The sequence below is a fragment of the Chiloscyllium punctatum genome, chromosome 34 (assembly GCF_047496795.1).
Source record: "Chiloscyllium punctatum isolate Juve2018m chromosome 34, sChiPun1.3, whole genome shotgun sequence".
NCBI lineage: Eukaryota > Metazoa > Chordata > Chondrichthyes > Orectolobiformes > Hemiscylliidae > Chiloscyllium > Chiloscyllium punctatum.
This window is the reverse complement of record NC_092772.1, coordinates 48,079,003-48,092,198: the sequence shown is the minus strand read 5'-3', so window position 1 is coordinate 48,092,198 and position 13,196 is coordinate 48,079,003. Positions and strand designations below refer to the sequence as shown.

General features: G+C 51.7%; 1 protein-coding gene across 1 annotated transcript in view; it reads right to left on the bottom strand.

Annotated features, from left to right (window-relative positions):
- Positions 1-13,196, bottom strand: part of LOC140458812 (cell adhesion molecule CEACAM5-like) — a 40,015-nt gene that overhangs the window by 13,199 nt on the left and 13,620 nt on the right. Inside the window, exons 4-7 of the mRNA XM_072553461.1 lie at positions 12,438-12,521; positions 7,705-7,760; positions 1,741-2,025; positions 160-435 (exon numbers count right to left, since the gene is read on the bottom strand). Coding sequence (XP_072409562.1) covers positions 160-435; positions 1,741-2,025; positions 7,705-7,760; positions 12,438-12,521 — 701 coding nt within the window. The remainder of the gene's footprint in view (positions 1-159; positions 436-1,740; positions 2,026-7,704; positions 7,761-12,437; positions 12,522-13,196) is intronic.

Below are 13,196 nucleotides of genomic sequence, written 5' to 3'. Positions count from 1 at the left end.
GGATAGGGAGGGGGTGTAGGGATTGGAGGAGGTTACAGAGATAGGGAGGAGGTGTAGGAGCTGGAGGAGGGTACAGGGATAGGGAGGGACATGAAGTTTTAGCTCAGTATAATGTGAGAGTTTGTTGGTGAGTGGGACTCTCAGACTGATGACACTCACACTGAATATCCAGTCGTATGGGATCAGATTCCTTTTCACCTACGGTGTTCCCCGCTGTACAGGTGATCTCACAGCCAACATCTTCAACAGAAGCGTAGAATGAACATTGAGACCTCCATTGATTCCCAGAACAGAGAGACATCGAACCGTGTGGACACACCTTCCGCCAGTGATAGGAAACTGCTGCTGGATGGCCATCAGACTGACAGCTGAGGGATGTCCACACTCCAGCTCGAACTGAAGGTGGGAATGTGATTCGGACACTGGTCGGAGCATCTGGAAATAAACACCCAACACCATTAGGACTGACCCTCATACAGTGCCCACTCCCTCAGCACTGACCCTCCGACAGAGCAGCACTCCCTCAGCACAGACCCTCCGACAGTGCCCATTCCCTCAGCACTGACCCTCCGACAGTACCCACTCTCTCAGCACTGACCCTCCGACAGTGCCCACTCCATCAGCACTGACCCACCGACAGTGCCCACTCCCTCAGCACCCACCCTCCGACAGTGCCCACTCCCTCAGCACTGACCCTCCGACAGTGCCCACTCACTCAGCATTGACCCTCTGACAGTGTGGCACTCCCTCAGCACTGACTCTCCGAGAGTGCAGCACTCCCTCAGCACTGACCCTCCAACAGTGCAGCACTCCCTCAGCACTGACCCACCAACAGTGCAGCACTCCCTCAGCACTGACCCTCCAACAGTGCGGCATTCCCTCAGCACTGACCCTCCATCAGTGCAGCATTACATCAGCACTGCCCCTCCGACAATGCGGCACTCCCTCAGCTCTGACCCTCCGACAGTGCGGCACTCCCTCAGCACTGACCCTCCGACAGTGCGGCACTCCCTCAGCCATGACTCTCCGACAGTGCGGCACTCCCTCAGCACTGACCCTCCAACAGTGCGGCACTCCCTCAGCACTGACCGTCCAACAGTGCGGCATTCCCTCAGCACTGACCCTCCATAAGTGCGGCATTACATCAGCACTGACCCTCTGACAGTGCGGCACTCCCTCAGCACTGACCCTCCGACAGTGCGGCACTCCCTCAGCACTGACCCTCCAACAGTGCGCCACTCCCTCAGCACTGACCCTCCGACAGTGCGGCACTCCCTCAGCACTGACCCTCCAACAGTGCGCCACTCCCTCAGCACTGACCCTCCGACAGTGCGGCACTCCCTCAGCACTGACCCTCCGACAGTGCGGCACTCCCTCAGCACTGACCCTCCGACAGTGCGGCATTCCCTCAGCACTGACCCTCCATAAGTGCGGCATTACATCAGCACTGACCCTCCGACAGTGCGGCACTCCATCAGCACTGACCCTCCGACAGTGCGGCACTCCCTCAGCACTGACCCTCCAACAGTGCGCCACTCCCTCAGCACTGACCCTCCGACAGTGCGGCACTCCCTCAGCACTGACCCTCCGACAGTGCGGCACTCCCTCAGCACTGACCCTCCGACAGTGCGGCACTCTATCTGCATGTGCCCTTGAATGGTTAACGTACAGAAGCTGTTTGACCAGGTTTGGAAATACCAGGTGAATGAATTCAGGAGCTGTGTTTCTGGGGATACTCACACTTCACTCTGATGGTGATGGTGTGTGATCTCCCTGTCCCAACGTTGTTTCTAGCCTCACACTGATAATTCCCACTGTCGTCCTTGCTGATGCTTTCAAACAGCAGTATCTGCCCGCTGACTGGCTTGTTCTGAGTGAGTCTGTACCAGCTGTACCCTGAGACTGCAGGGTCACTGTTCTGACTGGTACAGCTAATATTCACAGTGTCACGCTCGTTCACAGACGTTAAATCTCTCCTAGCGACACCATTCACACTGTGTACAATCTGAAAATCTCTCGGTTTATCTGAAACAGAGGTTTGTTACCAATCTGGTTAATGTTGACATGGTGGGAAATGTTTTACTGATGGTGTTGTCACTGAAGTTTCCATTCGGCCCCTCTGCTCCATGCTAGGGTTTCTGTTCCAGATCAGCTTCCTCAGCACCTCATCTTCATCTCCCTCTCTCCCTCGTGTGTTTAACCAGCTTCCCCTGCACCAATGCATGGAAAGGATTCACTTCCACAGGGAATTGTCGGAGTGAGTCCCACATGCCCTGCCCTCCAACTCCCTGTCAGAGTGAGTCTCACATTCCCAGCCCTCCAACTCCCTGTGGGAGTGAGTCTCACATTCCCAGCCCTCCAACTCCCTGTGGGAGTGAGTCTCACATTCCCAGCCCTCCAACTCCCTGTCGGAGTGAGTCTCACATTCCCAGCCCTCCAACTCCCTGTGGGAGTGAGTCTCACATTCCCAGCCCTCCAACTCCCTGTGGGAGTGAGTCTCACATTCCCAGCCCTCCAACTCCCTGTGGGAGTGAGTCTCACATTCCCTGGCCTCTAACTCCCTGTGGGAGTGAGTCCCACATTCGCCTCTCCCCCAACTCTCTGGGTGAAGATGTTTCTCCTGAATTCCCAATGGGAGTTATTCAGGACTTTGTCTTACCGACGGCCTCTCCTTCCGGTCACTCCCTCCCACTGTACCACCTCCCCTCCCCAACACACACAGAAGTGGAAATATCTTCCATCTGACTCCCCGAGAGAAATCCTTTGAAGAATTGTAAACACATCGATCAGGTCACTCCCTCAGACCCCTCTTCTCGAGAGAAACCTGCCTCAGTCTGTTCACAATCTCCCAATGGTTATAACCTCCAGATTGGGTATCATATTTGGAATAATGAGATAGGAAATACAGACCGAGTTTTGAGTGTAGTCTATCCAGACACTGGAACTGTGCACAGTGCTCCAAATGTGGGTCTGACTGAGGGATATACAGTTCTGCGGAGCTGTGCACAGTGCTGTGAGTGTGGTCTAACTGAGAGATATACAGTCTGGGGAGCTGTGCACTGTGCTGTGAGTGTGGGTCTAACTGAGGGATATACAGTCTGGGGAGCTATGCACAGTGCTGTGAGTGTGGTCTAACTGAGGGATATACAGTCTGGGGAGCTGTGCAAAGTACTGTGAGTGTGGTCTAACTGAGAGATATACAGTCTGGGGAGCTGTGCACAGTGCTGTGAGTGTGGGTGTAACTGAGGGACATACAGTCTGGGGATCTATGCACAGTGCTGTGTGTGTTGGTGTAACTGAGGGATATACAGTCTGGGGAGCTGTGCACAGTACTGTGAGTGTGGTCTAACTGAGAGATATACAGTCTGGGGAGCTGTGCACAGTGCTGTGAGTGTGGGTGTAACTGAGGGACATACAGTCTGGGGATCTATGCACAGTGCTGTGTGTGTTGGTGTAACTGAGGGATATACAGTCTGGGGAGCTATGCACAGTGCTGTGAGTGTGGGTGTAACTGAGGGATATACAGTCTGGGGAGCTGTGCACAGTGCTGTGTGTGTGGGTGCAACTGACGGATATACAGTCTGGGGAGCTGTGCACAGTGCTGTGAGTGTGGGTCTAACTGAGGCATATACAGTCTGGGGAGCTATGCACAGTGCTCTGAGTGTGGTCTAACTGAGGGATATACAGTCTGGAGAGCTATGCACAGTGCTGTGTGTGTGGGTGTAACTGAGGGATATACAGTCTGGGGAGCTGTGCACAGTGCTGTGTGTGTGGGTCTAACTGAGGGATATACAGTCTGGGGAGCTGTGCACAGTGCTGTGAGTGTGGGTCTAACTGAGGGATATACAGTCTGGGGAGCTGTGCACAGTGCTGTGAGTGTGGGTCTAACTGAGGGATATACAGTCTGGGGAGCTGTGCACAGTGCTGTGAGTGTGGGTCTAACTGAGAGATATACAGTCTGGGGAGCTGTATACAGTGCTCCCAGTTCTCCACTTGTGCTCACCTCTCATTGTGTTGCCTTCGGCCTTCCCTCCATCTCCCTCTGATTATCCCCATCCTGCCGGGAGTATTTCCTCACTGCCGTGTCAGGGGTACCTGAATGAGACTCAGTTCCCCCAATAACCCTCCACACAGAGATCTATGGCACTTACACTGCCCTCTCAATTCAATACCCTCCGACCTGCCGCTCCCAATCCTGTTCCTCACTTCACAGAAATATTCCCCAAACTGTGAGTAGCTGATGTCTCTGATTTCCATGGTTTGACGCCAAGCGCTGGGGAGCTGAACTCCGTCCTGATACCAGGAATACCCGGTGACGGCTGGTTGACTGTAGAGGACATCACACTGTAAGGTAACAGAGTCCCCTTCCTGCAGTCTGTCTTTGTGTCCCTCGGTCAGTGAGATACTGACATTGCGAGGTTTATCTGAAAGTGAACAGAGTGAGCCATTCACTCTGGGTCACTCTCGAGAAGGTCACACCTCAGTCACCTAGGGAGGGGTCAGGGAGAGAGGATCCGAAACATTCAGTCAGTGTTTAGCTGTAAGGAGGAGAGACAGTGGGAGGGAGAGAGAGAGTGGGGGAGGGAGAGAGAGAGAGAGAAAGAGAGAGAGAAAGTGAGGGAGAGATGGAGAGAGAGACAGAAAACATGAGAAAGTATGAGAGAGAGAGAGAGACAGAGAGAGAAACAGAGAGTGAGTGAGAGAGAGAGAGAGGTGGAAAGATTTCCGGAGGGAATTCCAAAGCTCTGATTTCCCAGCCATGTGAGGCACAGCCCCAATGGTGGAACGCTGGGAATTGGGGGATACTTGAGAGTCTGGGATTGTAGAAGGTTCCAGAGATAGGGAGCGTAGGTAGGGGCTGGAGGGGGTTACAGAGATAGGGATGAGTTGTAGGGACTGGAGGGGGTTACAGAGATAGGGAGGGGGTGTAGGGGTGGGAGGGGGTTCCAGAGATAGGGAGCGGGTGTAGGGGCTGGAGGGGATTACAGAGATAGGGATGGGGTGTAGGGGCTGGAGGGGGTGACAGAGATAGGGAGAGGATGTGGGGGTTACAGAGATAGGGAGGGGGTGGAGGGGTTAGAGGGGGGTTACAGAGATAGGGAGGGGGCGTAGGGGCTGGAGGGGGTTATAGAGATAGGGAGGGGGTGTAGGGGCGGGAGGGGGTTCCAGAGATAGCAAGGGGGTGTTGGGGCTGGAGGAGGTTACAGAGATAGGGAGGGGGTGTAGGGGCTGGAGGGGGTTACAGAGATAGGGAGGGGATGTAGGGGCTGGAGGGGGTTACAGAGATAGGGAGAGGATGTAGGGGTTACAGAGATAGGGAGGGGGTGTAGGGGTTGGAGGGGGGTTACAGAGATAGGGAGGGGGCATAGGGGCTGGAGGGGATTACAGAGATAGAGAGGGGGTGTAGAGACTGGAAGAGGTGGCAGAGAGAGAGGTGTGCAGAGGCTGGAGGAGGTAACAGAGATAGGGAGGGGCTGGAGGGGTCAAAGTCGGTTACAGAGATAGTGAGGGGTGTATGGGCTGGAGGAGGCTACAGAGATAGGTAGGAATTATTTGAAATCCCATGCAGACTAATCCTATGCTCCCCCTTGCCTCCTGTTATGAAGATGTGGGTGTACTGCACTTGTAAGAGAGTTAAAAGCTCACAGAACAACCTGACAGCACCAAATATTCTCAATGACCTAACAATATAACACTTGGTCGAAAGCTAGGTTTGCTGGGTTGCTGAGAATTGACAAAACAAATTCGAGTGAGGCCAATCAGTTTAAATTATACCCTGAAAAATACCAAATTCCAATCAAGTTTGAATTTAGTTTTTTGACAATTTTAAAGGTCAATGACATAATCCGATGGTTTGGGGGGGGGGGGTAAAAGACTGAGGAAAATCGAACAGTTGGGAGGAGAGCTGCCAAGCCAGTAGCATGTAGAGACTGCCTGAAAAATCGCTCTCTTACAGGTACCTTTATCGATGAATGACCTGTGAAGTAGAATCAGCTAGAAGATGGAATGAAGACAGGAATACAGAGAAGAACACAAAGCTGTCTTTTGAGATAAGAAGTTTTGTTTTGTAAATTTTAATTGGGGTTTAATTAGACTTGTATTGCAGAAGGGAAAGTAAAAGATAGGTTATAGGAAGGAGATGAAAACAGTTGCTGGTTAGTTATTCTCTCGTATACCTTAAGAAATAAAGTTGTTAATTTTTCTTTCAAATAGTTCTTGACCTCTCGAATTTTCACAGATTACTGCAGGGGATAAATCTTTCTTGTGTTGCAGGTTTAAATTAAGCAGGAGGGGGTTACCCATGTCATAATACTCCTCATTCCTCTTAATATCTCACCCAGTCGAATCTCAAGCTCCCCCATCACTTCCCACACCTTTAATATCCCACCCAGTCTAATCCCACTCTCCCCCACACTCCCCACACCCATTAATATCCCACCCAGTCTAATCACACTCTCTCCCTCACTCCCCGCTCCCCTTAATATCCCACCCAGTCTAATCACACTCTCTCCCTCACTCCCCACACCCTTTAATATCCCACCCAGTCTAATGCCACTCTGCCCCTCACTTCCCACACCCTTTAATATCCCACCCAGTCTAATCCCACTCTCCCCTCACATCCTTAATATCCCACCCAGTCTAATCCCACTCTCCCCCTCACTCCCCACACCCTTTAATATCCCACCCAGTCTAATCCCACTCTCCCCCTCACTCCCCACTCTCCTTAATATCCCACCCAGTCTAATCCCGCTCTCCCCTCACACCCTTAATATCCCACCCAGTCTAATCCCACTCTTTCCCTCACTCCCCACACCCTTTAATATCCCAACCAGTCGAATCTCACTCTCCCCCCTCACTCCCCACTCCCTTTAATATCCCACCCAGTCTAATCCCACTCTCCCCCTCAATCCCTGCTCCCCTTTTTATCCCACCCAGTCTAATCCCACTCTCCCCTCATACACCCCACTCCCTTTAATATCCCACCCAGTCTAATCCCACTCTCCCCCACACTCTCCACCCTCTTTCATATTCCACCCAGTCTAACTCCACTCTCCTCCTATCTCTCCACACTCCTTGCTCCCTTTAATATCCCACCCGGTCTAATCCTTCTCTCCCCATCACTCCCCACACCCTTTAATATCCGAACCAGTCTATTCCCACTCTCCCCCATCACTTCCCACACCCTTTAATATCCCACCCAGTCTAATCCCACTCTCCCCCTCACTCTCCACCCCCTTTAATATTGCACCCAGTCTAATTCCACTCTCCCCCGAACTCTCCACACTCCTTAATATCCCACCCAGTCTAATCCCACTCTCTCCCTCACTCCCCACTCCCTTTAATATCCCAACCAGTCTAATCCCACTCTTCCCCTCACTCTCCACTCCCTTTAAGATCCCACCTATTCTAATCCCACTCTCCCCACACTCCCTGCAATATCCCACCCAGTCTAACTCATTAACATGCTGCCCTTCATAATATCCCAGTCTCTCCACATTCCATTTTCTAATTCGGATCTGACTTTGCGACTGATATTTCCTCATCCTTTCTGCCTTTAGCTGTCTCTGTGTGTGTGTCTCTCTCTCTCCCCACGTCCCTCTCTTCCCCCAACCCCACTCTCTTTCTCTCTCTCCCTCTCTGTCTCCCCTCCTCTCTCACAAGGTTCCTCTGTATATGTAGATGTACATTGAGAAAGACACATACCACAGGCTGAAGGCAGGAACACTGACAAGAGGAGGAACCACTTCATTAGCAAAGACCTGAAGAGAAATGGAGACAATTCATGAAAAGATTTACATCATCATTGTTGAAATTCATACTCCCTTCTGAACCAACCCATTTAGGAAGACATTTGAGAGGGTCATCACTGAGGGAATGCCACACTGTCAGAGGGTCAGTGCTGAGGGATTGCCGCACTGTCGGAGGGTCAGTGCTGAGGGAGTGCCGCACTGTCGGAGGGTTAGTGCTGAGGGAGTGCTGCACTGTCAGAGGGTCAGTGCTGAGTGAGTACCATTATGTCAGAGTGGTCAGTGCTGAGAGAGTGCTGCACTGTTGGTGGGTTAGTACTGAAGGAATGTTGCACTGTCGGAGGGTCAGTGCGAAGGATGTGCCGCACTGTCACAGAAAGCGAGCAAGGTGAAAACAATGAGTGTTTTTACGTAAGTGTTAAAAATTATTTTAAGTTCTCATCAGTATTTATTGGAGAAGATTCTGAGAGACAGCATTTACTCATATTTGGAAAAGAATGTTCTGATGAAGGATATCCCCATGGCTTTATGCAGGGGAAGTCTGTCTCACAAACTTGATTGAGTGTTTTGAGGAAGTGATGAGGATGACTGATGAGGGAAGGGCAGTGGATGTTGTCTACTCAGACTTTACTAAAGCATTTGACAAGGTCCCTCATGGTAAACTTGTTCCGAAGATTAAGGCACACAGGATCCAGGGTGAGTTGGTCAGTTAGATACAAATTTGGCTTGGTCATAGATTACAGAGAGTCACTGTGGAGGGATGTGGGGGAAATGGGGGTCTGTGACCAGTGGTGTTAAACAGGGCCCAGAGCTGGGCTCCCTGTAGTTGATGAAACAGATAAATAATTTGGATGATAATGTCAGCAGTCTGTTTAATAAGTTTGCAAACATCATGAACTTTGGTGGAGTTGTGGATAGTGAGCAAGGTTGTGAATGGATTCAGCAGGGTATAGATCATCTGGAAAGTTGGACAGAGAAATGGCAGATGGAGTTTAATCTGGATAAGTGTGAGGTGATGCATTTTGCCAGGACAAATGTTTAGGAAAATATCAAATAAATGGCAGGACCCTAAGGAGCGCTGATACACAGAGGGATCTTTGGGTGCTGAGGGTCTGGAGTTACATGTAGGGTGAGACTGGAGAAGAATGGCAGATTTCCTTCCCTGAAGTATATCAGTGACCTCAATTGGTTTGTCCAACAGTGTTCATATGGCCATCATTAGATTATGATTTGGAGATACCAGTGTTGGACTGGGGTGTACAAAGTTAAAAATCACACAACAAAGCACTAGCTTTCAGAGCGCTGCTCCTCCATCAGATGGTTGTGGAGCATAAGATCACAAGATACAGAATTTACAGCAAAAGTGTAGTATGATGTAACTAAAATTATATCTTGGAAAAGACCTGGAATGTTTGTTAAGTCTCTCATCTTTTAGAATGAACATGTTGGTTTCAGTTCTTTCATATGTAAATCGCAAAAAATGTAAAAGTTATGTTCTCAATGAACTTTAACAACTGGTGTCATGTCAGCCCAGATAATGCATTGAAGGTGTGAGCTGTCCTGTGGGAGACTCTGTGCCACAATAAACAGAGAGGTAAAAACAATGACTGCAGATGCTGGAAAGCAAATACTGGATTAGTGGTGCTGGAAGAGCACAGCAGTTCAGGCAGCATCCAACGAGCAGCGAAATCGACGTTTCGGGCAAAAGCCCTTCATCCGGAATAAAGGCAGTGAGCCTGAAGCGTGGAGAGATAAACTAGAGGAGGGTGGGGGTGGGGAGAGAGTAGCAATAGAGTACAATGGGTGAGTGGGGGAGGAGATGAAGGTGATAGATCAAGGACGAGAGGGTGGAGTGGATAGGTGGAAAAGGAGATAGGCAGGTCGGACAAGTCCGGACAAGTCATGGGGACAGTGCTGAGCTGGAAGTTTGAAACTAGGATGAGGTGGGGGAAGGGGAAATGAGGAAGCTGTTGAAGACCACATTGATGCCCTGGGGTTGAAGTGTTCCAAGGCGGAAGATGAGGCGTTCTTCCTCCAGGCGTCTGGTGGTGAGGGAGCGGCGGTGAAGGAGGCCCAGGACCTCCATGTCCTCGGCAGAGTGGAAAGGGGAGTTGAAATGTTGGGCCACGGGGCGGTTTGGTTGATTGGTGCGGGTGTCGCGGAGATGTTCCCGAAAGCGCTCTGCTAGGAGGCGCCCAGTCTCCCCAATGTAGAGGAGACCACATCGGGAGCAACGGATACAATAAATGATATTGGTGGATGTGCAGGTAAAACTTTGATGGATGTGGAAGGCTCCTTTAGGGCCTTGGATAGAGGTGAGGGAGGAGGTGTGGGCACAGGTTTTACAGTTCCTGCGGTGGCAGGGGCAAGTGCCAGATTGGGAGGGTGGGTCGTAGAGGGGTGTGGACCTGACCAGGTAGTCTCAGAGGGAACGGTCTTTGTGGCAGGCGGAAAGGGGTGGGGAGGGAAATATATCCCTGGTGGTGGGGTCTTTTTGGAGGTGGCGGAAATGTCGGCGGATGATTTGGTTAATGCAAAGGTTTGTAGGGTGGAAGGTGAGCACCAGGGGCGTTCTGTCCTTGTTACGGTTGGAGGGAGGGGGTTTGAGGGCAGAGGTGCGGGATGTGGACGAGATGCGTTGGAGGGCATCTTTAACCACGGGGGAATGGAAATTGCGGTCTCTAAAGAAGGAGGCCATCTGGTGTGTTCTATGGTGGAACTGGTCCTGGGAGCAGATACGGCGGAGGAGGAGAAATTGGGAACATGGGATGGCATTTTTGCAAGAGATAGGGTGGAACGAGGTGTAATCCAGGTAGCTATGGGAATCGGTGGGTTTGTAAAAAATGTCAGTGTCAAGTCGGTCGTCACTAATGGAGATGGAGAGGTCCAGGAAGGGGAGGGAGGTGTCAGAGATGGTCCAGGTAAATTTAAGGTCAGGGTGGAATGTGTTGGTGAAGTTGATGAATTGCTCAACCTCCTCGCGGGAGCACGAGGTGGCGCCAATGCAGTCATCAATGTGCGGAGGAAGAGGTGGGGAGTGGTGCTGGTGTAATTACGGAAGATCAACTGCTCTACGTAGCCAACAAAGAGACAGGCATAGCTGGGGCCCATATGTGTGCCCATGGCTACGCCTTTGGTCTGGAGGAAGTGGGAGGATTCAAAGGTGAAATTGTTAAGGGTGAGGACCAGTTTGGCCAAATGAATGAGAGTGTCAGTGGAAGGGTACTGTTGGGGCTGGAGGGGGTTACAGAGATAGGGAGAGGGTGTAGGGGCTGGAGGGGATTACAGAGATAGGGAGGGGGTGTAGGGGGTTACAGAGATAGAGAGGGGGTGTAGGGGCTGGAGGGGCTTACGGAGATAGGGAGGGGGTGTAGGGGCTGGAGGGGGTTACAGAGATAGGGAGGGGGTGTAGGGTCTGGAGGGGGTTACAGAGATAGGGAGGGGGTGTAGGGGCTAGAGGGGCTTACGGAGATAGGGACGGGTTGCAGGGGCTGAAGGGGGTTACAGAGATAGGGAGGGGGTGTAGGGGTAGGAGGGGGTTACAGAGATAGGGAGGGGGTGTAGGGGCTGGAGGGGGTTACGGTGATAGGGAGGGAGTGTAGGGGCTGGAGGGGGTTACGGAGATAGGGAGGGGATGTAGGGTCTGGAGGGGATTACAGAGATAGGGAGGGGGTGTAGGGGCTGGAGAGGGATACGGAGACAGGGAGGGGGTGTAGGGGCTGGAGGGGTTACAGAGATAGGGAGGGGGTGTAGGGGCTGGAGGAGGTTACAGAGAAAGGGAGGGTATGTAGGGGCGGCTGAGGTTACAGAGATAGGGAGGAGGTGTAGTGGCTGGAGGGGGTTACAGAGAAAGGGAGGGGGTGTAGGGGCTGGAGGAGGTTACAGAGATAGAGAGGAGGTGTAGTGGCTGGAGGGGGTTACAGAGAAAGGGAGGGGGTGTAGGGGCTGGAGAAGGTTATGGAAATAGGGAGGGGGTGTAGGGGCTGGAGGGGGTTACAGAGATAGGGTAGGGGTGTAGGGGCTGGAGAAGGTTATGGAAATAGGGAGGGGGTGTAGCGGCTGGAAGGGGTTACAGAGATAGGGAGGGGGAGTAGGGGCTGGAGGGGATTTACGAGAAAGGGAGAGGGAGTAGGGGCTGGAGGGGGTTACAGAGATAGGGAGGGGGTGTATTGGCTGGAAGGGGTTACAGAGATAGGGAGGGGCAGTAGGGGCTGGAGGGGGTTTACGAGAAAGGGAGAGGGAGTAGGGGCTGGAGGGGGTTACAGAGGTAGGGAGGGGGTGTATTGGCTGGAAGGGGTTACAGAGATAGGGAGGGGGAGTAGGGGCTGGAAAAGGTTACAGAGATAAGCAGGGGTGTAGGAGATGGAGGAGGTTACAGAGATAGGGCAGAGGGTGTAGGGGCTGGCGAAGGTTACAGGGATAAGGAGGGGATGTAGGGGCAGGAGGACGTTACAGAGATAGGGAGGGGGTGTAGGGGCTGGAAGGGGTTACAGAGATAAGGAGTGGGTGTAGGGGCTGGAAGGGGTTACAGAGGTAGGGTAGGGGTGTCGGGGCTGGAGAAGGTTATGGAGATAGCGAGGGGGTGTAGGGGCTGGAGGAGATTACAGGGATAAGGAGGCGATGTAGGGGCAGGAGGAGGTTTTCTTTGACAGGAGGTGAAGGAAATTCAGCATTAGGCCCCTCACCTACCTTTCCAGATGCACCAAGGAGAGCATTCTATCTGGATACATCACGTCTTGGAACAGCAACCGCTCTGCCCAGGCCTGTAAATAACTACAGAGGGTTGTGAACACAGCCTGGACCATCACACAAGCTGATCATCTGTCCATTGTCTCCATGTACACCTCTCCTTGCCTCAGAGAGACAGCCAACATCATCAGAGAGCCCTCCCCACCCTGGTTCTAATCTCTTCCAACCCTTCCATCAGGCAGGAGATACAAAACCTTCCACACAGATACCGACAGGTTCAAGTTCAGCTTCTTCCCTGATGTTAGACTTCTGAATGGACCTCTCAAATTTCAAACCTAATGTTCATCTTGCTGTTTGTACAAATTCTGTGCAGCCATATTCCCCACTCTGTACAATCACACGATGGTCTTTGTACAGTGTGATGTTTACGTACTGCGTGGAAAACCTTTCACTGTACAGATTTGCATGAGACAATAATAAATCAAAACCTCAAAACGAGAGGATTTGTAAATTAATGTCGGGGTGCCTGCAATCTCCTCCCTTTGCCTCCCACAGCAGTCTGAGGTACGTGTGATCTGGGCCAAAGGAACTGATCAATTTTCGAGTCAATTAAACCGTCGATACCTCCTCCATCTCAATGTTAATTCATTAAAATATATGAGAGTCTCCCTTCCTGATTCCGAGACTTCCCTTGTCCTTCTCTCCAGGGAATACAAAGTACTCATTTCGAACCTCAGCTGTGTCTTCTAGCTCCACACA